Source organism: Engystomops pustulosus, chromosome 4, assembly GCF_040894005.1.
Source record: "Engystomops pustulosus chromosome 4, aEngPut4.maternal, whole genome shotgun sequence".
Lineage (NCBI taxonomy): Eukaryota > Metazoa > Chordata > Amphibia > Anura > Leptodactylidae > Engystomops > Engystomops pustulosus.
In genome coordinates, this window is record NC_092414.1 from 124,421,784 (window position 1) to 124,448,394 (window position 26,611).

The 26,611-nt window shown below is 43.2% G+C and overlaps 1 protein-coding gene across 1 annotated transcript in view; it reads left to right on the plus strand.

Moving 5' to 3' along the window:
* The window catches only part of CDNF (cerebral dopamine neurotrophic factor), a 31,704-nt gene extending 8,969 nt beyond the window's left edge, over window positions 1-22,735 (plus strand). The window contains exons 2-4 of the mRNA XM_072147310.1: window positions 5,740-5,867; window positions 20,397-20,538; window positions 21,725-22,735. Coding sequence (XP_072003411.1) covers window positions 5,740-5,867; window positions 20,397-20,538; window positions 21,725-21,903 — 449 coding nt within the window. The 3' untranslated portion in view covers window positions 21,904-22,735. The remainder of the gene's footprint in view (window positions 1-5,739; window positions 5,868-20,396; window positions 20,539-21,724) is intronic.
* The last annotated feature ends 3,876 nt before the right edge of the window (window positions 22,736-26,611 follow it).

A 26,611-nucleotide genomic window follows, 5' to 3' on the forward strand; every position in this document is an offset into this window, starting at 1 on the left:
ATATGGCAGATTTCATGCTAGGCTGCCTATCCTGTGACCCTCGCGTTCAAAGAATTTATTCCAGCACCGATTACTGGGTATTCACTCTCCTGGACCCACGGTACAAGCAAAATCTTTCCACTCTCATCCCTGGAGAGGAAAGGAGTGTGAGAATGCATGAATACCAGCAGGCCCTGGTGCACAAGCTGAAACAGTATTTCCCTTCTGACAGCGCTAGCGGCAGAGGGCGTACTTCTGCGGGACAAGTAGCGAGGGAGAGTAGGTGAGCAGGCAGCTTTTCCAGCACTGGCAGGGGTACGCTTTACAAGGCCTTTGCCAGTTTTATGTCACCCCAGCAAGACACTGTCACCTGTCCCCAGTCTCGGCAGAGTAGGGCTGATCTTTACAGAAAGATGGTGAGGGAGTACGTAGCTGACCATACCATCGTCCTAAATGATCACACAGCTCCCTACAACTACTGGGTTTCAAAGCTGGACATTTGGCACGAACTGGCGCTGTACGCCTTGGAGGTTCTTGCCTGCCCTGCCGCTAGCGTGTTGTCCGAGCGGGTTTTCACTGCAGCTGGTGGCATCATCACCGATAAGCGTACACGCCTGTCGACTGACAGCGCTGACAGGCTGACGCTTATCAAGATGAATAAAGCCTGGATTTCTCCGGATTTTCATTCTCCACCAGGTGAAAGAAGCTCAACCTGAATAATGTATGCACTCCTCCTCCTCATTGTCCTCCTTCTCCTCCTCTTTGTACATTAAAGCATAGGAAACTGGCTATTTTTTGGCTCTGGCTCTAGCTATTGTACTCTATGTATTTAATATTTCTGGAGGGCCACCTACCCGGTCCTCTGTTTTAAGCAATTTTTGGGACTGCCACATACAGGCACTCAATTTATTTAATTTTTCTGGAGGACCACCTACCTGCTCCTCTGGTTTGAAAACTTTTTTGGACTGCCACATACAGGCACTATCCAAATTAAATTGTCTCCATAGCAGCCTCTACATGTCGTCTTTTTAGCTGGCTCCACACGTTGTCTTCATTGCTACCTCCACACGTCATCGCCATAGCTGCCTCCAAAAGTCGTCCATATAGCTGCCTCCATACATGGTCTCCTTATCAAACGAACTGTGTCAGGCAGAATTTTGGGTTGTTTTCATGGCTTCCACATCAAACTTGTTAACTTTGTCGCCACCCTGCTGTGTAATTCACAAAATATACTGGCAAACTTTTATCATTTACCGATATTATTTCAGCGCTTCTTGCGCATCTGTTTACATTCCCCTCACCCGCCATATCCTAAACTTATAAGAACGCTACTACACTTGATCTTATACAAAAGGTTCTTAGAAGTGCTGTTTGGGGAGTAGCCTAGAGACAGGGGCTTGAATTGGTGAAAGCTTGCCTGGCAGCGGAGCGCCAGCTCCATCTCAAGATCCAACTAACATAGTTTTAACTGCAGCACCTTTAATCTACTACTAGTTCACTGCCTCCATACATGGTCCCCTTATCAAACGAGCTGTGTCAGACAGAATTTTGGGTTGTTTTCATGGCTTCCACATCAAACTTGTTAACTTTGTCGCCACCCTGATGTGTAATCCACAAAATATACTGGCAAACTTTTATCATTTACCGATATTATTTCAGCGCTTCTTGCGCATCTGTTTACATTCCCCTCACTTGCCATATCCTAAACTTATAAGAACGCTACTACCCTTGATCTGATACAAAAGGTTCTTAGAAGTGCTGTTTGGGGAGTAGCCTAGAGACAGGGGCTTGGATTGGTGAAAGCTTGCCTGGCAGCGGAGCGCCAGCTCCATCTCAAGATCCAACTAACATAGTTTTAACTGCAGCACCTTTAATCTACTACTAGTTCACTGCCTCCATACATGGTCCCCTTATCAAACGAGCTGTGTCAGGCAGAATTTTCAGGTGTTTCACCAGATACATAGTGGAACTCGGCCCATCTGTCGCCGCCATGCTGGAGACCTGAAGTTGCAATCATAGCAGCGCAATATGAATGCCCCATACTGTCGCTCTTAATCATGGAAGTCGTCTCCATGGCTGCCTCCACATGTCGTCCCCTTATCAAAAGAGCTGTGTCAGCCTCATTTTTCGGGTGTTTCACCAGATACGTTATGGAACTTGGTCACTATGTCGCCACCATGCTGTGTTATCGACTAAATATACCGTCAACCTTTTGTTCACATAGGAAATCATTTCACCTCCTTTGGTGAAACCTGAGTCCATTTAGGGTATGTCGCCATGACACTCTCTAGCCTGCCACTGCTGCCGCTGCCTCTGCATGCCATCCCTTATAGTGTCAGGGTCAATTATTGGATGTTTTAGATGCTATCTAGCCTCATTCGGTCACTCTGTCATGGCCATGCTGTTGCCCATAATTTTGGCATAATGGTGCGATTAAGCAGCCTCAGAGGCATCCATGCATGCTGCCCCTGCTGTTTCCTGTCCATTTCCGTGGTGTTTCCATCCTTTTCTGAGGTTCCCAGGTGTTTGGCCAAGCTTCCCTGTGCAGACCCTTGGTCCCCTTGAAAAATGCTCGAGTCTCCCATTGACTTCAATGGGGCTCGTTATTCGAGACGAGCACTCGAGCATCGGGAAAAGTTTGTCTCGAATAACGAGTACCCGAGCATTTTAGTGCTCGCTCATCTCTAGTCCTGTATAATCCTAGATCATAAGGCTGCAATCACACTTGGGGTTTACATTGCATTTTAAAAGCAGCATTTGCAAAGACTGTTTTGAGGAGATTTGACATCATGCAATAAGGAAAATCTTTACATTCACAAGATGTGATTGAACTGCATTTTGGAATACATTTCAAGCACATCAGAAGTTACTCCTCCCTGAACACATATGTATTTAGAGTAAAAAGACTGCGTCTGGAAAGTAGCAATAAGTGTTTGTTACACGACAAAACACATGTTGCTTCTTATAGAACACAAGTATTCATCTCCAAATGCATTCATGTTCAGGGAGGAGTAACTTCATATGCAATTGAAATATATTTCAAAATGCAATTTAAGAGCATTATGTGAACATGTTTTAAAATGCATTGCAAACATATTGGTAAAAAGGCAACTCAAACCACATCTGCATTTTTACCATCATTAATAATGATGTTTTTTGGGATGCGCTTTGTTTTAAAATGTAAACACATTGGGGGTCATTTACTAAGGGCCCGATTCGCGTTTTCCCGACGTGTTACCCGAATATTTCTGATTTGCGTGATTTTCCCTGAATTGCCCTGGGATTTTGGCGCACGCGATCGGTTTGTGGCGCATCGGCGCTGGCATGCACGCAACGGAAATCGGGGGGCGTGGCCGAACGGTAACCCGACGGATTCGGAAAAACCGCCGCATTTAAAAAAAAAATTGGTCGCACGGACCATACTCACATGCATCACGATGAAGACGATGAACTCCGGGGCACCTCGGCGGACTACGGCGCAAGTAAATGTGCCCCATTGTGTGAACCCAGCCTTAAAATATACATGTAATATTTCCATGTAGTAGCAGGTGAACCCCCAGAATAAATTTCACTGGTGGGTCCTGGGCTCCCAACTTTAACATTGGTTAAACCCCATGACTGAGAGTCAGGCAGATTTATCATTATGCAGTTCTATGGGTGCGTTTTGCATATCAGATTTATCATAGTGGGGCAGATTTATCAAGCTGTCTGAAAGTCAAAATATTTCTAGTTGCCCATGGCAACCAATCACAGCTCCCTTTTAAATATTCATGAGCACTGGTAAAATGAAAGCTGAGCTGTGATTGGTTGCCATGGGCAACTAGAAATATTCTGACTTTCAGACAGCTTGATAAATCTGCCCCACTGGGGCAAGAGGTTTTAATGTCTGCCTAAGTTTTTCTCACACCAGGAAAGAAAGAGCATCAGTTCACGGCAGTGTAATGGCAATGCATGCTGATCCCCCAGACCAGACATTTTTTTTTAATCCTAGAGCAACTAAGAAGCGATAACCAAGTTAGCTAATAACAACACTCAGTAATGCATATATTGATGGCCCCAAAGCCCCATTAAACAGCTGTAATTAGTGCATGACCCTCAGACATGTGAATCAGGATTACCACATCATTAATTAATACATTTCTCCACTACTTCAACCACACTATAGACACCACTTCATGAATATACATTGATGGTCAGTTTTGGGCAGTGCACTAGGTAGATCTGCCTGTGATTTGTGAAGTAAACATCATTGGACAAGGAAAGACATGCAATCGCACTCACATAAAAACTCACATAGCAACTAATCATTCAAAATAGTTAATTGTTACATTGTGGATATGTGGCTGTGAAGTATTGCAGATGTCATAAAACCCCAAATTTGTATCTGGGGAAACATCAAAACACAGCACCGTAATTACTGCAGATCGATGTCCGATCCAAGTCTTCCCTAGAATTTAAAACAATTGAACATGGACTAGAAAGCAGAATCTTTTCAAAGAGATGAAATGAAATATTGACTCTGGGTCATGTGGCCTCCACTTCTTGAGAGTTGGTACATCATGTGCGTAGGGGACTGGATTCTACCTGCTTTGCTGAGGAGATCCATGATGTCGCAGGATTCAAGAAGATCCCCGACTCCTGGGAGGAGTGACCCAAGGTCAGCACACCATTGCATGTCTGAGGGAAGATCCTGTTAACCCCTTTAAGTAAAGGTTCATTTTTGGCTCAGCATAGAAAATCAAAATATGCAACAATTCCTAAATACACAGTAGTTCTATTTTAACAACCACTTTATTTGTAGTATGATAATAAAAAGGGCAGTGGCAGTTACTTGCTATTGCCATATATCATATCTCTTGTTTGGACTGCTGCTCTGAAATGAAAATGAGGGTTAAAACATTGGACAGTTGGCTCATTTGCTCTCAATAATTTTATTTTCCAGCTATAAAGCTTTTGTGCTACTGGATTTCCCTGCCAGTTATTTAGCTTACATACATGTGGCAGTTACCTGCTATTTCCCTGTATCAGATCTCCTGTTGTAGTGATGCTCTGAGAGGCAAGTGAGGGTTTAAACCATGAGTGGTTGGCTGAGTTGCTAACAGTAAATTTATTGGCCAGCTATAAAACCTCATTGGCACTTGATTTCACTGCCAGCTATTAGCTTACCTATTAGCTTTCTGCTTTGTTTACTGACCACAACTTACCCCTTGGTTTTGTACTTTGTTGTCATCTGGTTGTGACTACAATTTAGTCTCTGATGTACTTTTCCCTTGTTCTTATTTATGCCTGTCATCTGAGGTGGTCGTCAAGTAGGCAGCGACAGCAAAGGGCTTTGTATCAGTACTCACTCTCCCTCTCTTGACCTGAAAATAAGTATATCAAGTTCAAGCTAATTTCAGGGGAACTAAAGATAAAATGGCACAGACACAGCCTGGTGCAGCAAGTGGCAATCACCCTTTCTACCTTTCTCTGCTTTTCACTCCCAACCTGTTCATTACACAAGCAGTGGTACTGTTGCTGCTACTACTGCTATTATAATGGGCACAGTGCATTATCTAGGGTTAGGGGAACCATAAAATAATTCTTTGGGTATAATCACAGTTCAACTTTTGTGTGCTGCATGTTTTCCACTTGTGAGTAATGTTTTGTCACTGTAGAAACTGTGTTTTGTGAAATTATGTGGAAATGACTGTATAATTCTTCCCAGATTGATGGGTAGCAAAATCATGGCTAATGTCTTTCTTTTATCTCTGTCTTTAGTCTGTAAGGAATTTCTGCACAGATTTTACCAGTCTATACTAGAAGGAAATATTGACTTTACTCCAGCTACCATAGAGAGAGAATTAATCAACACATGCAGAGATGCTACAGGAAAAGAAAACCGCCTGGTAAGAATCATGTCTATATTTGATCCCATCTATCTGAATGGTTGGAGTTCAAAGCACACTTGGCCCATGGCCCATGTACAGAACACATTGATCAGCAGTGGAATATGCAAACTGCTTTCCTGCTTTGTATGAAAATGACATGCTTTCTCAGATGTAACATTAAGGCAGGTACAATGACCTCACACGGTACAAGTTCTTACAGCACTACCTCATGCTGAGAGAAGGAAGAATATTTTTTATATCAAATTAACCTTTTAAAAAAATGCACCATGGGGCTGAGACCTCTCTGCACATAGTGGGTATCTGCTGTTTCATACCACCAACATCTGCAGTCCGTGCTGACTATTTAAGTGCAGTGGTCAAACTGAACTACGGTATATACTAAACTAAAGTAAAACTATAAATTTGGTATAAATTATAAATTTGGTATCTCTGCGACCATAATGATCCAAAAAATAAAAAGCACGGTGAAAACAGTAAAAACAAAGCTTGTAAGAAAATGGAACAACTGTGGAAAATGCAAACTTGATAGTGAGATGGACCTTTCTCCCATGAAATCCTCTTACATCTGTTCCTGCTCCCAACACACTTGTTCACAAGAGACATTTCAGGACCTTTGAAAGTACCACCTAACCAACCAGTGACTACCAACACTGATGAATATAATGCCCCCCCCCTCACTATACAGCCTCTATTTATCACACCTGCAATTAGAGATTCCTCCAACTGTGGGCTTTAACCCCTTACACGGCTTGTAAGGGGCCTCTAGAGTGGATCGTTCCCCTCCCATGGCGCTTACCGGGGGTTCCGTGGCTCCAATGGCAGCCCCGGGGGTCTGCCAGTGCCCTGGGGCTGCGTAATCTATTTGGAAAAGCCGGCCCTGATCAGAGCATCACTTGTTCAGGCCAAACTGTAAAAAGAAAATGTTTAAAGCACTTCATAAAGTTTTTTTTTAATAAGAATAATTATTAAATAATGTAAAAGTCCCCCAAACACCAACATTCCCTATACACATCAAATAAAGTACAAAAAAAACACAAATTCACCCTGCATATTTGGTATCGTCGCACCCGTCCGTATTAATCTGAGCAAAAACTCGGAAACATTATTGGACCCACTTGGTGAATGACGTAAAAACAAAACCCGAAAAATTTGCCAAAAATGAAAATATTTAATAAAATCCCTTCACTAAAATGTTCTGAAAAGTGATCAAAATAAGTTTATTTTTGTGCCAGAATGGTACCACTGAAAGGACAACTCAACCATAAAAAATAAGCCCTAAACCAGCTCTGTCAACTTAAAGTTCTGTCTCTGAAAAGATGGCGATAAGAAAATAAATGAGATTTTCTCTATATTAGTTTGCCTTCAGTAAAATTGTAAAAAATATATAAAAAACTATGTAAGTATGGTATCACCGTAATCGTAGTGATCTATAGAATACACATAACATATTATTTTTATGGTATGGCCCAAAAAAATACAAAACGAAAGGAAACCAGAATTCACAATTTTCTTTTCCTCCATACATTCAAGATGTAAAGATAAAAGATAAAATCTCATCAATAAGCTAATGATCCACTAAAATGAAATATTTTTAAAGTGTATTTTGGTGTTTGCCCATACAGCAGTTTACCACCACATATGGGGTATTGTTATGCTCGGGAGAAATTGGGTATCAAACTTTTTGGAGTGTTTTGGTATTTTATCCACTGAGAATGTGTACATTTTTTGTAAAATACATTCATTAGACAAAAAAAATTAAAATTTCAAAATTGCACATGATTTTGATTTAAACCCTGTAAAACAATTAAAGGGTTAAAAAAACTTCTTTAAAGTTGTTTTACATACGTTGAGGGATGTAGTTTCTATAATGGGGTAAGTTATGGGGTTTTACTATTATTAAGGCAGGTGTTAGGATCAGTGGATCCTCTGGACCACCGCGGGAGGTGGAACTAGCCGACACCTGGGACCAGAGTCTAGGTGAAACCTGGTATTCACCAAAGCCCGCCGCAAAGCGGGTTGGACTTGCTGCGGCAGGATACCACCAGGTCGTTCCCAGGTGCCACTAGCCTGCGGTGGCAGTCGAGGTCGAGGTACTTTAGCGCAGTGATTTTCAACCTTTTTTGAGCCGCGGCACACTTTTTATACTTAGAAAATCCTGGGGCGCACCACCAACCAAAATAGCACAAAATGACACTAAAACAGTCATATTATACATATAGTTGATAATATAGATTCTAAATTTATTTTACTCACTCATTGTGAAACCTGGGCCTGTTTCGATAAACACAAAAGGGATATCCTGGCAGGAATGGTGGAAAGACACACACGAAGCTCTTCCTCAACAGTTCTCAGTTTCTCCCTGTTTTTAGTATATGGTGCTGATTATTATGTGGCTCATATACTGCAATATAAAGGGGTACAATGAGAAGTACTATGGCCATGAGGCCAGAGTACAAGTGCCAGCTCATATACTCAGCATATGAGCTGGTACTTGTAGTACTCCAGCCTCATGACTATAGTATTTCTCAATTTACATTTCTCGTTGTTATATGCAGTATACTGCTGAAGTACTAAAAGTACCAGCTCATATGCTGAGTATTCTGCCAACAGTTCATAAACTCAGGCAAAAGCTCATATAGTCAGCATTTTTGGTGGGCATTACCTTGGCGGTGGGCAAATGCGAGAGTCTCTACGCTCTCAGGATGATGCGCCGGCCTCGGTGACGTCATTTTTGTGTTATTGTACACGTCTCCTACATTGTAAGAAGCCGTGACTGCGCATCGCTGCACATTGTCGGGAAACAAAACACAGGGGGCACCATAGTTTGGGGAACTTTCCCCGCGGCACACCCGACCATGTGTCACGGCACACTGGTTGAAAATCACTGCTTTAGCGGATGACAATCTCGTAGTCAGGTCCAGGCACAGGGTCAGGGCAGGCGGCAGAGTTGCAACGTCAAGTCCAAGTCCGGTGTCAGCAACAGGAGGTCCAGGCAGGTGGGAACGGGAACACAGGCACACGGGACACAGCAACACGGAGGAACTTAGGTAACACGGCAACACAGGACTCAGGAGCGGGAACAAACAGGAACGCAGGAATACACAGGAACGCAGGAATACAAAGGAACGCGGGAATACACAGGAACGCGGGAATACACAGGAGCGCAGGAGTACACAGGAGTGCAGGAGTACACAGGAACGCAGGAGTACACAGGAACGCAGGAGTACACAGGAACGCAGGAGTACACAGGAACGCAGGAGTACACAGGAACGCAGGAGTACACAGGAACGCAGGAGTACACAGGAACGCAGGAGTACACAGGAGCGCAGGAATACACAGGAGCGCAGGAATACACAGGAACGCAAAACTAAAAGTGGGGCCCCAAAATAAAACTAATTTTATGACCAGTCACAGTCAGTAAGAGGCTGCCTTTAGTATGGTAAAACAAACTGTAATATGGGAGAATTTTATAGGAGATAGATGATAGGGAGATTTATGGGCAGCACGGAGGCTCAATGGTCAGCACTACAGCCTTGCAGTGCTGGTCAACATCTGCAAAGAGTTTGTATGTTCTCTCTGTGTTTGCTTGGGTTTCCTCCGGGTCCTCTGATTTCCTCCCACACTTTAAAAAATTACTGGTAGGTTGAATAGATTGTGAGCCCCATGGGGACAGGGATTGATCTGGCAGCTCTGTGCAGCGCTGTGTAATCTGTGTGCGCTATATAAATAAAGAATTATTAATTATAATCATTATAATAGAAGATAAATATGAAAGATGATAGAGATTTCTAGATGCAGAACTTTATAGTAGTTGATATATACAGTAGATGGATATGAGAGATAAATACAGTAGAAGAGAAATAGAAGATTGATTAGTAAATAGATAGAGAAAAAGCGACATATATAAATGGTCAGATTATAGGATATGGGTAACTAGACAGATAGATGACCGATATATAGACAGAAGATAGATAATAAGCATCTTCACCCGGGAATTTAACCAAGGGTATTAACCCTTTCAGCGCCCGGAATTTCTGGATATTTTGTCGCGTTATTGACCAGAGCAATTTTTACAATGTTGACATTCAAAAATTAAATGTTGACAATTAAAATGTAATTACCGCAAAAAGAATTAAAGTAAACCCAACAAACCATATATTTTCTGAAAGCAGACACTTGCCCCATTTTCAAAATTTCAATAGGCGCCTTCATGCAATTTTGATTTAAACTGAAACATTTTATAAAAAATACTTAAAATTTTACTTTGATAGCAAAAAATGTGCTCCAAACAGAAAATATTTACCTACACATCTCCTAAATGTAATAGATGGACATGTGTACAGTTCACAAATGTCCCATATTTATATGTTCACATAAATACTCGTGTATAAGCCGAGATTTTCAGCACAAAAAATGTCTTGAAAAATGTCTCCTCGGCTTATACACGAGTCAATATCCGGCTATAAAGAGTAAAAAATACTTAAAAAATAATAAACTTATATACTCACCCTCCGGTGGCCCGAATGTGCAGCACTGCTCCGCCGATGTCCGCGTGGCTCGTCTTCAGGCTTCCACAATCGTCTTCTTTCTTCTGCTGGGCGCCGCCATGTTTTCCCTCCGGGCGGCGCCTAGCATGACATCAGCAGCGGCGCGTCATACTAGGCGCCGGCCGGGAGAGAGCAATGGCGGCGCCCAGCAGAAGAAAGAAGACGGGCGCGGAAGCCTGAAGACGAGCCGCACAGACTTCGGGGGAGCAGCGCTGCACATCCGGTCCACCGGAGGGTGAGTATATAAGTTTTTTTTTTTTTTTGCTGGGGGCAAGCTGTATACTACTGGGGACAGGCTGTATACTACTGGGGGCAAGCTGTATACTACTGGGGGCAGGCTGTATACTACTGGGGGCAGGCTGTATACTACTGGGGGCAAGCTGTATACTACTGGGGGCAAGCTGTATACTACTGGGGGCAGGCTGTATACTATTGGGGGCAGGCTGTATACTATTGGGGGCAGGCTGTATACTATTGGGGGCAGGTTGTATACTACTGGGGGGAAAGCTGTATACTACTGGGGGGAAAGCTGTATACTACTGGGGGCAGGCTGTATACTACTGGGGGCAAGCTGTATGCTACTGGGGGCAGGCTGTATACTACTGGGGGCAGGCTGTATACTACCGGGGGGGGGGGGGGCGGGGGGTAGGCTGTATACTACTGGGGGGCAGGCTGTATACTACTGGGGGGCAGGCTGTATACTACTGGGGGGCAGGCTGTATACTACGGGGGGCAGGTTGTATACTACTGGGGGGCAGGCTGTTTACTACTGGGGGCAGGCTGTATACTACTGGGGGCAAGCCGTATACTACTGGGGGCAGGCTGTGCTGGCTGTACACTACTGGGGGCAGGCTGGGCTGGCTGTATACTGCTGGGGGCAAGCTGGGCTGGCTGTATACTATAGGGGGCTGGTTGGCTATATACTGGGGGGGGGGTCTGTGACCAATGCATTTCCCACCCTCGGCTTATACTCGAGTCAATAGGTTTTCCCAGTTTTCCCAGGTGCTAAAATTAGGGGTCTCGGCTTATAGTCGGGTCGGCTTATACGGTAATATCACTAAAACTGTAATAACTAGATATCTGCTTTTCAGCTACAAATTTTAAGACAGTCACAACCTGCAAAATATAGCAATAAAACAGAATAAATGTCACAGTCTATGGGGATTAGTCCCTTGGGACTAAGTAAGTGGACTCCCTGGACCACCGCGGGAGATAACAACCTTAGCCGCACCCGGGAGCGGAGTCTAAGTGAACTCCTGGTCTTCGCCAGAGTCCGGCGCAAAGGGATGGTCTTGCTGCGGCGGGGGTCACCAGGTCGCTCTGCGGGTGCGACTAGGCCCGCGGTGGCAGCCAAGGTAGGGACACAAGGACCACGGGAAGGCAGGCAGGCAGGACCACGGGAAGGCAGGCAGGACCACGGGAAGGCAGGCAGGCAGGACCACGGGAAGGCAGGCAGGCAGGACCACGGGAAGGCAGGCAGGCAGGACCTCTGAAGAACGGCTGGCAGGACCTCTGAAGGACACTAAGATACTGGACCGTCACAGGATTGCAGGACCGCCACAGGATTGCAGGACCGCCACAGGAATGCAGGACCGCCACAGGAATGCAGGACCGCCACAGGATTGCAGGACCGCCACAGGATTGCAGGACCGCCACAGGAATGCAGGACCGCCACAGGAATGCAGGACCGCCACAGGAATGCAGGACCGCCACAGGAATGCAGGACCGCCACAGGATAACAGGATCACAATAGGATACCACGTAACAAGGGAACACAGGAAACCAGGAACACGGAAACACCACGGAACACGGGAATCACAGAATCCACAGTGGCGTCTGGAAACACTCGGGAACACAGAGGGCTTTCTCTTCAGTAACAGGACATGAAGATCCGGCAGGGGATGCTGGGAGTCGCCAGGCTATATAGCCGAGCCAGGAATGCCAGAGCCAATAAGGAGGACGCTGGCCCTTTAAGGCTGGGAGAAGTCTGCGCAGGAGCAGGAGCAAGCGACTGCATGGAAACAGCATGCGGCCTACACTCTGGGAGCAAGAGTGCAGGCCAGAGCCAGGAGAGGTAAGTGAGAGTTGGGGGAGTGGGGACCGCGGCAGCAGGCATGGGTACACCCTCAATCCGTACCGAGGATCGCGGGTGTAACCGTGACAATAAAAAGTAAAGGCGCCATAAAACCTATATAATTTTGAAAGCAGACAACCAGGCGATGCATTTGGCAATTATCATTCAAAATTTCCTCTAAAATATGTACAAATCCAGAATACTTATATAGATAAAATATACTTTCCTAAAACAGTAAGATGTGAGGAGATCATACAGACCCCACATGTGTATATTCACCAAAATATGCAGCAAAGGGAACGTTAAATTCACAGGGGACACCAAACTATTTTTGCTGAAAATTGCACTCAGCATCACACAGATCTATCATTGTATTCTCCTTTACACAATGGTAACCCAAATAAATAACGATAAATCCATAAACCAAGCTAATGAGATAATAAAAGTCACGTTTAGATGTGCGTTATGTGCAGCAAATTCTCCCTGTAGCTGTCGGCTGTCGGGTTATATCTCTGGCTCTCTGACACATAGAACCTCACTTCTTTTTGTCTATGAAAGAAGAGAGTCTCCTCTTTAATATGAATCCAAATTTGTGTTTCTAAGTGTAAGGAAAACAGAGATATTAACTGTTAAACTGCCGTCGGGAGTGATTTTTATATATAAAAATGGCACCTGATATTCTCACTTTAAACTTGAATATCTCTGGATCCATTGCCCCTAAAAACAAAATTCAAGATTAATTTGAAAGAAGACATTCTCATCTTTCAGGGGGCCCTGGGCAATTGCCCACTTTGCCTACCCATAGCGCCGACCCTGTCTAGGAGGCGGGGAGGCGCGCGCACGGCAGTCCGACGGAGATCAGGAGCCGGGACAGGTGAGTCCGGGGAAGCGGGGGCCACGGGAGCACTTATAGGAGCACGGGTGCGATCGCAATCCGAGACAGGGATCGCGGGAGCACCCGTGACAGCAGGTCCCTTAAAACAATGATTTAGCATTTTTTATGAAAATGTGAAAAGCCCCATAACATCCCACAAAAATGAGAGGATGCAAAAAAACCATGGCAACATAAATCAGACATTCGGTAAATATTAGCTATTAGTATTTGCTGTTTCAAAAAAAGCAGAACATTTTGAATTCAGAAAATCGATAATTTTTCCAAATTTAATATAATATAATAACTATATACAGCCTCCCTATAATAACTACATACAGCCTCCCTATAATAACTATATGCAGCCACCTATAATAACTATATACAGTTCCCCTATAACTATATACATCCCCCTATAATAACTATATACACCCCCTATAATAACTATATACAGTTCCCCTATAATAACTATATACATTCCCCTATAATAACTATATACAGTCCCCCTATAATAACTATACACCCCCCTATAATAACTATATACAGTCCCCCTATAATAACTATATACAACCCCTATAATAACAGTATACACCCCCTAAAATAAGAATATACAGCCTCCCTATAATAACTAACTACATACAGTCCCCCTATAACAACTATATACAGTCTCCCTATAATAAATAGCTATATGCAGACTATATTACTACTATATACAGCCCCCCATAATAAATATATACAATCCCCCTATAATAACTACTGTATATACTCGAGTATAAGCCGACCCGAGTATAAGCCGAGACCCCTAATTTTACCACCAAAAACTGGGAAAAACTACTGACTCGAGTATAAGCCGAGGGTGGGAAATGCATTGGTCAAACCCCCCCAGTAGTACAGCCTGCCAGCCCCCAGAAGAATACATCAGCCCCTAGTAGTATACAGCAGCCCCCAGTAGTATACAGCAAGCCCCTAGTAGTATACAGCAGCCCCCATGTAGTATACAGCAAGCCCCTAGTAGTATACAGCAGCCCCCATGTAGTATACAGCAAGCCCCTAGTAGTATACAGCAAGCCCCTAGTAGTATACAGCAGCCCTTAGTAGTATACAGCAGCCCCCCTGTAGTATACAGCAAGCCCCTAGTAGTATACAGCAAGCCCCTAGTAGTATACAGCAGCCCCCATGTAGTATACAGCAGCCCCCATGTAGTATACAGCAAGCCCCTAGTAGTATACAGCAAGCCCCTAGTAGTATACAGCAGCCCTCCTGTAGTATACAGCAAGCCCCTAGTAGTATACAGCAGCCCCTAGTAGTATACATCAGCCCCTAGAAGTATACAGCAGCCCCCAGCAGTATACAGCAGCCCCCCAGTAGTATACAGCAGCCCCCCAGTAGTATACAGCAGCCCCCCAGTAGTATACAGCAGCCCCCCAGTAGTATACGGCAGCCCCTAGTAGTATACAGCCTGTCCCTAGTAGTATACAGCCTGTCCCTAGTAGTATACAGCCTGCCCCCACGGCCCTTAAAAAAATAAACTTAAATACTCACCCTCCGATGTCAGCGCGGCTCCCCGATGTCAGCGCGTCCCGTCTTCTTTCTTCTCCTGGGCTCCTCTTCACTCTTCTCGCGCCCATATCGGGGACATCGGTAAGTCGCGCCGACATCGGGGAGCCGGAGGGTGAGTATTTAATTTTATTTTTTTAAGTGGGTAATTTTTTTGGGGTAATAGACTCGTGTATAAGCCGAGGGGACGTTTTTCAGCACATTTTTTGTGCTGAAAAACTCGGCTTACACACGAGTATATACGGTATATACAGTCATATATAAAATAATAAAATTTTACTCACCTTCCATCTTTCCCCCGATGCTCGCCGTCCTCATCTTCCCTCGCGATATCGGATGTAAACAAAGATGGCGGCACCCTGCTACAGGCTGATTTTGTTTACATGCGATCGTCTATGGCAGAGCATGGAACCAATCAAACATTGATAGCCCTTCTAGAGAAGAGATGATCAGTATTAATCCTAGTAAAACCCTTTAAGCCATAAACTGTAAAAAAATATTATTTCCTAATTTACTTTACTTCTGCTCTTAATTTATGGACCAAACATAACCAAACCTCTGATAAAATCCTAAGTACAGTTAAGTAGTCAATTAAATACAGACTATGTATGTTGCAGGTACTTTCCTGTAGTGTTTATTTATAGAATACTTAGACCCAGGTGACATTTCCAAGCTGAAAATTTTATAATAAACATAATAAATCTACTTATTGTCTTGTACAGCGCACAAAGCTTTTAGTTTAGCTAAGTATTATAACATAACACAGTATATATTACAGCCTTAGATTTCAATGATTGCATTAGTTTAATGCGTGTAATTGTGTCATATTTTAGTTCATTTATTATAAATAATATTTTAATAAAGATAAAATACATAATAATTGTTGTTAGATTTAATATTAATACAAATAAATATATTGTTAAACCTTTCAAAAACATTGGCAATCACTACAATAAACATAAACCTGCTTCTAAAATTAGAGCACTTTATCTTTTCCATTTATAGCCTGCTGAAGGTATCTGGCTTTCTATATTTAGTCCAATGTATTTCCTTAATTGAATAGCTTTTATCGTATTCTTAGCGGTTTTTATCAATATAAGCCTTCATGCTGTTGAACTTCGGCATCTTGTTTACACAACATTCAATTTATCAGTTGGAATATCTTATCAATTGTCCTATTTGAATATGTTACTCTAATGTTTGAAATATGAGGATATGTGCACACTTACAAGTTTTTTCTACTTTGTGTGCTATTTTCCGTTACGGGGTTAAACGCAATGAATAAACAATATTATATTTTGACAGATCTGACATGTTTATGATTTTTACTGTTTAGGAAAATGGGGGGGTGATTGAATAATTTTTTTTTTTTTATCAACTCTTTATTTTTATTTTTAAGGTTAGTTTTCACATACACACAAGCCCCAAGGAGGGCAGAGAGAGAGAGCACATGGGCTAGGTATTAGCGTAGTCAGTCAGTCGCATCCGTACAATCCCCGGGAGATCTGGGGGGAAGTGCATATAGATTGCTATAGAAATCCTCAAAGAGTTGAGCTACTTTTGTTGGGTTATATTGGATTTCCCCAGAGGGGTCTTTTATGCCATAGGGGTTGTTATCAGCTGCCTGGGTTCTCAGTTGATTAGCCAGTAGGGTGTGGGCCTTATTGCCATACTCGTAAAAGCGTCTGTGAGAGTAGCAGAGCAGTTTCTCGCTACTCATAAGCAGATGTTCACGCAATCTAGCTCTTTTTTCCTGGAAGCAACATAGATCACAATCACAGCGGATAACAGCTTTTTGCGCCTCCCACAGTATCATGTGTGAGGGAGCAGAAGGAGAGTTTTCTGCAAAGTAATATTGCAGGTATTGGTGCAGTTCAGCCCGCAGTGCAGGGTCGGAAAGCAATGTTTCATTTAGTCTCCATTGAAGAGGGTGAGCTGGGGAAGAGGTAAGGCTCAGGTCAAGCAGTACAGGGGCTTGGTCTGACCATGTGATTGGCTCAATGGATGATGTATTTAAAGATCTAAGGATAGGAATGTCACCGAAAAAATAGTCAATGCGCGTGTATGTATTATGGGGTTTTTGGTTGGGGAACATGCTAGGAAAGTCTGGGTATATTGTCGTCTTGCAAATCTACAGGAGCCCAAACTAGAAAAGTGAGTCTCCTGGAGGAATGCAATATCTGGGGATAACCTTTTCAACTCCTGCAACAGTAAATGGCATTTTAGAGACAGCAATCTCACCATATCAGACAGTTTCTGAAAGGGCGCTTATCAATGTAACCTTGCGGTAAAACCCCTGTGTCGCTATGCCAGACTGCTCCTTCATTGTCCACCAGTTGTGCCGCAGCGAGACCGGATCCAAATTTAGAGAATGCAACAAAACAGAAAAAACTTAAAAACACATTTAAATAACTGTAAACAAAGAAACACAAAGTTTTGACATAACTTAGACCTTTAAGGAGGCCCCTCTGAGGTGGTTCCCAGTCAATGTCCAGCAGACAAGCGTACCCAGATCTCTTTCGTGATGCGGTGGGGGCACCTCTCAAAATCGGGGTCTCACCAAGGCATCCAGTACGCCCGCCAAGGGGGGTCATGGCAAATCCCGGGAGAGTGGTATCTAATGCAGCCAGCTCCCCGGTAATCCCTATGTATGCAAAATGGTAGTGCCTACCTCTGGCATTGAAGAAAAGAACACCACATTTACGCTATTTAAAGGGAGATGGAGAAAAGAAAAGGAGAAACATTAGGTTGAGGATGAAGGAAAATATAGCCAAAGTTCATAGCGTGGGGTGGGTTGCGCCCGACGGGGAGGAGGTGAAAAGTTCTCCGAGCTGATCCAAGTTGCCATATTGGCGGCAAAGGAGGGGTTGAAGACACGGGTTCCACTTGAGTAGCCATAGGGATCGGAATGTCCAGTGTCCTGCCGAAATCTGGCAGATCTTTCGAGCTTCAAAGGGTTGCGGTGATTCCGTCTTTATGGACGCTGAGACTGAAAGGGAAACCCCGGCCATAAGGGATGTTACGTTCTTGTAGAGTCGTCAGTAGTGGATGTAGGGCCCTACGCCGTTGCAGGGTGACCCAAGAGAGGTCTTGAAATAGATGGACCTGTGTTCCATGATAGTCCACACTTGGCAGCCGCCTGACTTTAGTCATGATTTCCTCTTTGAGCAGGAAGTCTGTAACACAGCAGATAATGTCTCTAGGATGGTTAGACGCTGACTTGGGGGCAGTGCCCTATGTGCCCTGTCCATTTTTAGCGGGGGCGTCGGGGGGTTACCCAGAATAGAGTTGAAGAGTCCTTGTAAGATAGAAAATACATTCTCCTGACCTGTAGCTTCTGCTATTGCCCGGACACATATATTATGCCTTCTCCCCCTGTTGTCAGCAGGTGGTTCTGTGGCAAATGATCCATCAGAGGCAGGGGACCAGCTGCGATGGGGTGATGATGGCAGCAGGGTTAGCGGGGTGGCAGCATATTCTGCCACTTCTAGGTCAGGGCCTGCGGGAGTGTGCCACTGGGGTACAGAGTCCCTCTGAGGCAGGGGTAGTGTAGACTGCGCAGCAGCTGCAGCCCCTGCATGCACAGGCGGCAGTAGGCCAACAGGGCCCGAGGGGGGATCAGGTCTATAAGTAATGGCTGGTGGGGTGCCTGAAGCCCTACAGCTGAGCTCGGCTGGCTCCATAGGGCAGGGTGTGGGTTCTGGCTGCCATGGCATTCTCCTTGCTCAGCACTTGGCTGCAAAGAGGGTGGAGTTGGTACTGAAGGCCGCGGTTCGGCCTCATGGTAAGGCCTGCTTTCTCCCACTGTACCTGCAGTCCCGGGGCGGGTGGTAGCTGAGGTCCTGAGGTGCTGGTCTGGTGATGAGGGCTGTAGTAGCAGGCACAGCGGTGGAGTCTGCCGGAGAGTGTCCTCTGTGTGCAGCGCTGCTGCACGTGTCGGCGCCATCTTGTTGGTGAATGCCCGGATGAAGAAATCCACCAGTGTGGTTGCTTGTGGCATCCCGGACCGGTTCAGAGGGGTAGTGGGGAGCTTGGCCCTTCTCTTGTTGCCAATGGCTCGGAGGTAGGCTGCTGGAAAGCGGCTAACGGACCTTCAGGAGAAGGAGCCGAGCTAACCTGTGGCTTCTCCTCTCGGCATCCGGACACGCCCCTCTTAAATTAATTTAAAAAAAAATGTTTTCAGACCCCCAAGGGCAGTGATGGCAAACCTTTTAGGGACTAAGTGCCCAAACTATAACCAAAATCTGTTTTATTTATCGCGAAGTGCCTGCATGGCAGTTTAAGCAGTAACTTCTGTCACAGTTTTCAGTCGTATAAGTATCCTGAGAACACCAATACAGTAGAACGAAGTAGATCATTTCAGGTTCCCCTTAATAGGAAGAATAGAAAGAATTTTCAGGCCTGGAGCCGGAGCTACAATGATAATCCAGATCTGCCCACACCTTCTTATTCCAGGCAGCGCTGAGATAGCACTGAGCGCAACAAGTCCTGGGCTGTCTTGGAATCCATGAAGATACCATACAGATATGACACAGTTTGAGGTCTCAAGAGACAAAAGAGGTTCTGTAGAATTACAGACTAGGATGGAGAGACTAATGGGTAACAGGGGAAATCACTATTTTCTGTAGGAGACTTCTGCATCCACAGATCTGAACATATTCATCTTTTACTGCCAGCTACACATAGAGCAACACATGACCTCTCCCCCCTGAGTGAGCAAAGTGCAGCAACCCCTCCTCTCTGTGAAACCATCCTGTATACAACTCTACCAATTCATAGAAATAACCAGCACAGCCAGAGGAGACAGCTACTTTATGGGACTTCAAAAATGCTATCTATGATCTTGGGGGGCTAGTAAAACAATAATCATCTTATAGTTACCTGCGGGGCCGTATGTCACTGCCAGGTCTCTGTTTACACTGCCCACATAATACTATTACAGAAGATCTAAATCATTATGCCATGTAGCTGCTGTACCTCAGTATTATAAAATATCAAAATAACAGTACTTTGTAATAATGCTCAAATTCTAAAACTATTTTTATAACAATCAATGCTGGCATCATGATGCAAATTTAGAAGGTGTTGAAACGTTAGAAAAAACTTCCAAGTGGTGGAGGAGGACCAAGAGAAAAAGAACTTTTGGCAAAGCAACAATCTGGCCCTGATGTGCAAGAACATTGACGTCCCTACTAATACACCACCATTCTTACTGGGATCCATAGGCAAAGGTAACAGCGGCAGTGCAAAAGGAGCAAAGCATCGGAGTTGGATGAGTATTTATTCATTTATTTTTTAATTTATAACTCCCACGACCAAGTGGTTTACCAGTTAGTCTTTTAAGCGTATGGTGATAAATTATCTGTCTCTTTACAACATATAATGATGTAATTATGCCTCTTTATTATTCCTTATTCATTTATATAATGATTTGATTGATATGAATGGCTTCTAATTCAAATATTCTATTTTGTAAGTGTTATTATTTAGGGGCCACAAATGATGCAGCTACAAAGATTCTCAGTGAAGTTACTCGTCCAATGAGTGCCCACGTTCCAGCACAAAAAATCTGTGACAAACTAAGGAAGATTGACCTTCAGATCTGTGAATTAAAGTATGGTGCGTATCATGGCAGCCACTTGTGGTGCACTAAAACTTTTGCATAATGATAGTAGAGATTACCTCAGAATCTGTTTTAAATTCACTGCACACATGTGCATATACCCAAAGTTTGATGTGGATTTTATCTTCTTTCAGGGATTCCGAAATTGTTGCGCCTGTTCTGAATGAATCTAGCGCCCTCCTCAGACACGGACACTTCTTAAAAACATGTGCAAGAAGTTTGCACATAAAAGAATGTGCAAAGTCTGACAGAAAACTGGCGCAGGGGCTTTAGTAAATTTTTTGCTTCAGTTTGGAAAGCTCCATCCACATTCATCAGCCACATCTCTACATACAAAATTGTTTGTACCATATATCAAAACTGAAAAACATACTATACAATAGCACAGACACAATAACACAATTTGTGTGTGTGTGTGCTATTGTATGGTAGTTTATTTAATATGTGAAGGGAAATTATCCTAAAAGGAATTTTTTTTAATGCCCCATCAAAATGAAAGTAAATCAAGCATGATATTTCAGGCACCATGACTTTGGTAATCTTCTTATATTTGTTATCCTCCTTCCTTCTAAAACAACTTTTAAAATTATGCTTATGAGCCTGAAGAGCTTCTGGGGGTATTTCCAGAGCCCCTCCATGCTATAGTTTCAAAGGCTGTTACACTATATTGGGGTACTTTACCACTCCCACTCTGCGCTTAAAACTTCCTCTTCTGCAGTGAGATTACATCACATACAGAGAGAGTGAAGTCCTGAGGGAGCAGGGGGAGACAGCCTGAGAAGCTGCAGCATAGAGGCTCTTCATGCCTTTCAGGAATATTAGCATAATTTTAAAAGTTGATTTTAGAAGAATGTAGGCCATGGATAAAAAAATATAAGAAGATTACTACAGTCACGGTTCCTGCATCTATAAGTAAGTGTTCCTGGTTTTCTAGATCTCTGCTTATTGTCATCATGTAGGAAGCTTCCATTTATTTTCATAGTTATTTGCCTGGTGATAGGTTCCTTTTAAAAATTTCACTTTTTCACTATGCAGTTGGATACAGGCTTCATCGGTGAGAATAAGATATATATAAGGAGCAATAATTAATTCTGTTCATTTTAGAGATATAAGTACAATCTTACATTCTGTGTGGTATGGATACTAAATATTTTCTCCTACACTTTTTATTATGTCACATAGATAAGATTATAGATCTAAACTCTGTGGACCTCGCTAAGTTGAAGGTGGCAGACTTGAAGAAGATACTAGACCGATGGGGAGAAGCTTGCATAGCTTGCATCGAGAAAACTGACTATGTGCTACTCATAAAGGAACTGATTCCAAAGTATGCTGTAAAAAGTCAAAAGGCAGATCTCTGAAACTTACATTGGTTAAAGAATCTACTCTAGGTAATATGGAAACAGAATCTAGATCAGGACTGGACTGCTTCTGTAAACAAATTATTTCTATAACAAACCACACTAAGATTTTATGTGCAATTGTCTTCTTTAGAGATTTGGTTTAGGATAAATAAAGTTGGTTTTAGGAAGGACATATTTGATTGAATAAATGACCACTGAATGTATATACAGCCAAGGCTGTAAGAAAGGTTAGTGAATAATAATGACTAATGTAAACTGGGCTGTGCATCCTCAATTGGCAATTACATGTAATCAGAATTATTTATCAGCTGTTTGTGTCTGTACTGTAGGGAAAACTAATTTAAAAATCACACTACAAAATACAGTAAAAAATTGAGAATTAAACAAAGGAACATTTTTCTTTAATGAGACTATGGTTGTTTAATAAGACTGTTACCTTGTTGAAAATATATGGTAATAATGTATACCGTATATACTCGAGTATAAGCCGACCCGAGTATAAGCCGAAACCCCCAATTTCAACACAAAAAACTGGGAAAACCTATTGACTCGAGTATAAGCCGAGGGTGGGAAATGCATTGGTTACAGCCTCCCAGTATATAGTCTGCCAGCCCCTGTAGCATACAGCCTACCCAGCCCCTGTAGCATACAGCCTGCCCAACCCCTGTAGCAAACAGCCTACCCAACCCCTGTAGTAGGAAAAAAAATAACACTGTACTCATCTTTCCGATGTCCCCCATAGATCTCAGACTGTCTCAGACAGAAGAGGACCTACGGGTGACGTCAGAAAGGTGAGTTTTGTCTTTATTTTTTTAGTTGACTCGAGTATAAGCCGAGTTAGGGGTTTTGAGCACAAATTTTGTGCTGAAAAACTAGGCTTATACTCGAGTATATAAGGTAGTTAAAATACAGGTTCCCATTAAAGATGTTCACCTCGCTGTAGGTGATATTACTATAATTTTACATAATACAGTTGGGCACCCTTCCTGCACTCCTCTGTGCACTGTCGACAGGAGGGATTCCTTATTCTCCCGAAATAGGGTGGTAGGTTACCTCGTTGCCTAACCATTGTTACTACCTTTTCTTTAACTCCATTTCTCTCTTGACACCACTCGACCAGGTTGGTTACTGTTCTATGTATGGGTTGGGGAGGGGTTTATTGGATCGCTGTTTTTGTACAGATGTTATCACACATAACAAATGATTGTGTAAAGATATATGTTGTTATATCTGATGTACCTCAGCTAATGCTCCTTGTGTTGTGATGTTGCACCGTTTCATTTCTGTGCCAATAAAGCGATATAAAAAAAAAAAAAAAAGATGTTCACCAGTGACATATAAGTTTGAATATGGGCTAACTTTCTGATCAGTGAGGGTCTCAGTGATGGGACCCCCATGGATCACGAGAACAGGGGTCTGTTGTACCCCTGATGGTCACACATGAGCCAGCTGCTCCATTCATCTTTATGGCGGTGACTGGCTGCTCTCTTCATCCTGGGGTACGATGGGTGTACAATGGACCCCCATTCTCATAATCCATCAGAGTCCCATTACTGAGAACCCCATTGATTAGCAAGTTAGCCCCTATCTGCAGGACCTGTATGTCACTTGAGAACCCCTTTATATAAACTCCACATGGATCAATGTTTAATATAGATCCAGGCACACACATATAGAGGTTGTGAAAGTATGTAAAACTTTTATTGCGGAAAAACAAATACACAATGTTTCAGTTTAAGTCAGACTTTGCCAAACATGTTACCACTGGAGAAAGAGAAGAAGGAAGTCGGATCTATGCCGTTGGCGCTGTATAGTATTGCACATCTTTCTTGAGAACTGAGTTCTACATACTTTCAAAAGCTCTATATGTGTGTGCCTGGATCTATGGAACCATTCCAGAACATCCCATCCTTTCAGGAGTGTGGAATAACTACATTATTTCCACATAGATCAATGTCAGACTTTCAAGAAGCCTAGTGACATAACATGGGATAAAAGTCAAACCAGTAAGTCAGTGGAATATTATACATAATTATAGTTATACTGAAAGTTATGTTTACCTCACAATTCAGGTTAAATAATGTAACAATCCATGGTATTATGGTATCTCATACCTTCCACCCTCTGGGTTGAAGAATGAGGTTGAAGAATGAGTGACCCCCCTTTCTTATTGTGCTCCCCTTCTTATTGTGCTCCCCCTCTTATTGTGCCCTCCGTTCCGCTTCCCTTATTGTGCTCCCCCTTTCTGCTCCCCTTTAATATTACGCCCCCTCTCTGTTGTCCTTCTTATTGTGCCCCTCCTTTCTGCTCCCCTTTAATATTACGCCCCCTCTCTGTTGTCCTTCATATTGTGCTCCCCCTTTCTGCTCCCCTTTAATATTACGCCCCCTTCTCTGCTGTTCTTCTTATTGTGCCCCTCCTTTCTGCTTCGCTTCCTTAATATGCCTTTCTCTCTGCCCCTTTTTTGTTGAAAAAAAAAATAATAATCTGCATCACCTTTTCTCGCTCCCCGCTGCTATCCTGCCGCCCGCCCAAAATCTGTGATTGTCCCGCTGGATCTGAAATGGTTGGGAGGTATGTTATCTTTAAAAGCCGCACAACTGATTTTATTGAAGGAAATCTACCATAAAAATCAAGCATGATAACCAGGATCACTTACTCATAGATTCAGGCACTGTGACTGTGAAAATATCTTTATATTTGTTATCCTTGGCTTTCTCCATCTAATAATCAACTTTAATTAACTTGAGTCAACTAAAATTATGCTAATGAGGCAGACTAGCTCTTGGGCTCTTACCAGAGTCCATCCATGCTTTAGATTCAAAGGCTGTCCAACTGGCTCTCCCTCACCCTCTGCTCCCTCAGCACTTCACCCTTCTCTCTGCCTGATGTAATCTCACTGCAGCAGAGAACGCTTTAGCACACACTTGGAGGGGGGAAGTGCTCCTTGTCACTGTAAAAGCCTGTTAAGCTGCGGCATGGAGGGGCTCTGATAACACCATTAGGTGCCCTTCAAGCTCATTAGCATTATTTTAAAAGTTGATTTTAGGAGGAAGGAGGCCATGGATAACCAATTAAAGAATTGCCTTGATCTTTGAGTGTCCCTGACATATTTTGCATTCCATATTGGAATATGGATTTTTTATGCTGCATAATTTGTTTTAAGTGTAAGTGGCTGAGTAATGATAATGCATTCATTGCTATGATTCATGTCTAATCCTTATTTTATGCAGTCTGCCAGGCACAAAGATTTTGCTGAGTAAGACCTAGGAAGAAATTACAGTGCATGCCTGAGCACAATGTCTGGGTCTCCAGTCTACTAATAGATACTAATAATTCACATTCCATGAGAAAGTCTGATTTGGAAGCAGATAAAAGCAGTTATAGGTGTCCTCTGGGAATAAATAAATATAGCTTAAATAAATGTGTTATATACTCACTATAGAACTTCCATTATTGATTATTGGACTCAGGAACTATGTTCAATATTCTACACCTATAGAAGTGAGAAACGTACATACATATTCAAACAAAAGACCACCTTTTTGAGATGATAACAACTCCTTCTCCACTCTACATCTACATCTTCCATAAGAGGACAACCCTTGTCAAAAGGTCTTCACTGTGTATCCTGTTTTTGTATTATCTGAGAACATGAAGACTACCTGTGACACCTAAAGGGAACCTGTCGGATGAAATTAACCTATGAAACCACAACCAGTATGTTGTCAAACTGCTTAGCACCTTCCAGATCATATTTCATTCATGGACCTGCATAGAAGCATCATCCAGGAAATCAACTTTGAAGTGAGATGTTCATTGCATGTATAAAGGCACAGCATTTAGTTCTGAAGTCAAGCTCTCTTCATTTTAGAATACCCCCTTCCCTGTAATCACTAACCAGATCTCCAGAAGTGTAGTTCATGATGTCAATAACAGCAGTGAGGAAGTTGTGAGGTGGCGAGAGCTTGGCTTTAATTTTGAAGTCTCCACCTCCATGACGTTATACAACAATTTATATCTCACTTCAAAGTTAACTTTCTGGGAGATGCCCCTATTCTAGGTTATGAAAACAACGTGCTCAGGAGGGTGTTAATCTGTTTTATAACATGCTGGTAGACTATTATTTGGTCAGTTTCAGCTGACATGTACCCTTTAATTATATAGTGATAACCAATTTTATTTGAAAATTTAAAACACTCTGTTACTGCTGTATATTTATCCGCTTATGGGCCTTCTGGCTAAGATGAAGCTTAATGTCATAGTGATAGGTCCGTGAATACTAAGAGTCCAAATGCTGACACCTCACCAATCAAGAAAAAGGGTGTCCGTTGTCCTATGATTGAATAGAGAGATGTCTGAATATGCATCCTGTCACTATTATATCTCTATTAGACTGTTAAGGTGACTAGTAGAGATGAGCGAACATGCTCGTCCGAGCTTGATGCTCGGTCGAGCATTAGGGTACTCGAAACTGCTCGTTGCTCGGACGAATACTTCGCCCGCTCGAGAAAATGGCAGCTCCCGCCGTTTTGCTTTTTGGCGGCCAGAAACAGAGCCAATCACAAGCCAGGAGACTCTGCACTCCACCCAGCATGACGTGGTACCCTTACACGTCGATAGCAGTGGTTGGCTGGCCAGATCAGGTGACCCTGGGATAGACTAGCCGCTGCCCGCGCTGCTCGGATCATTCTGTGTCTGGATG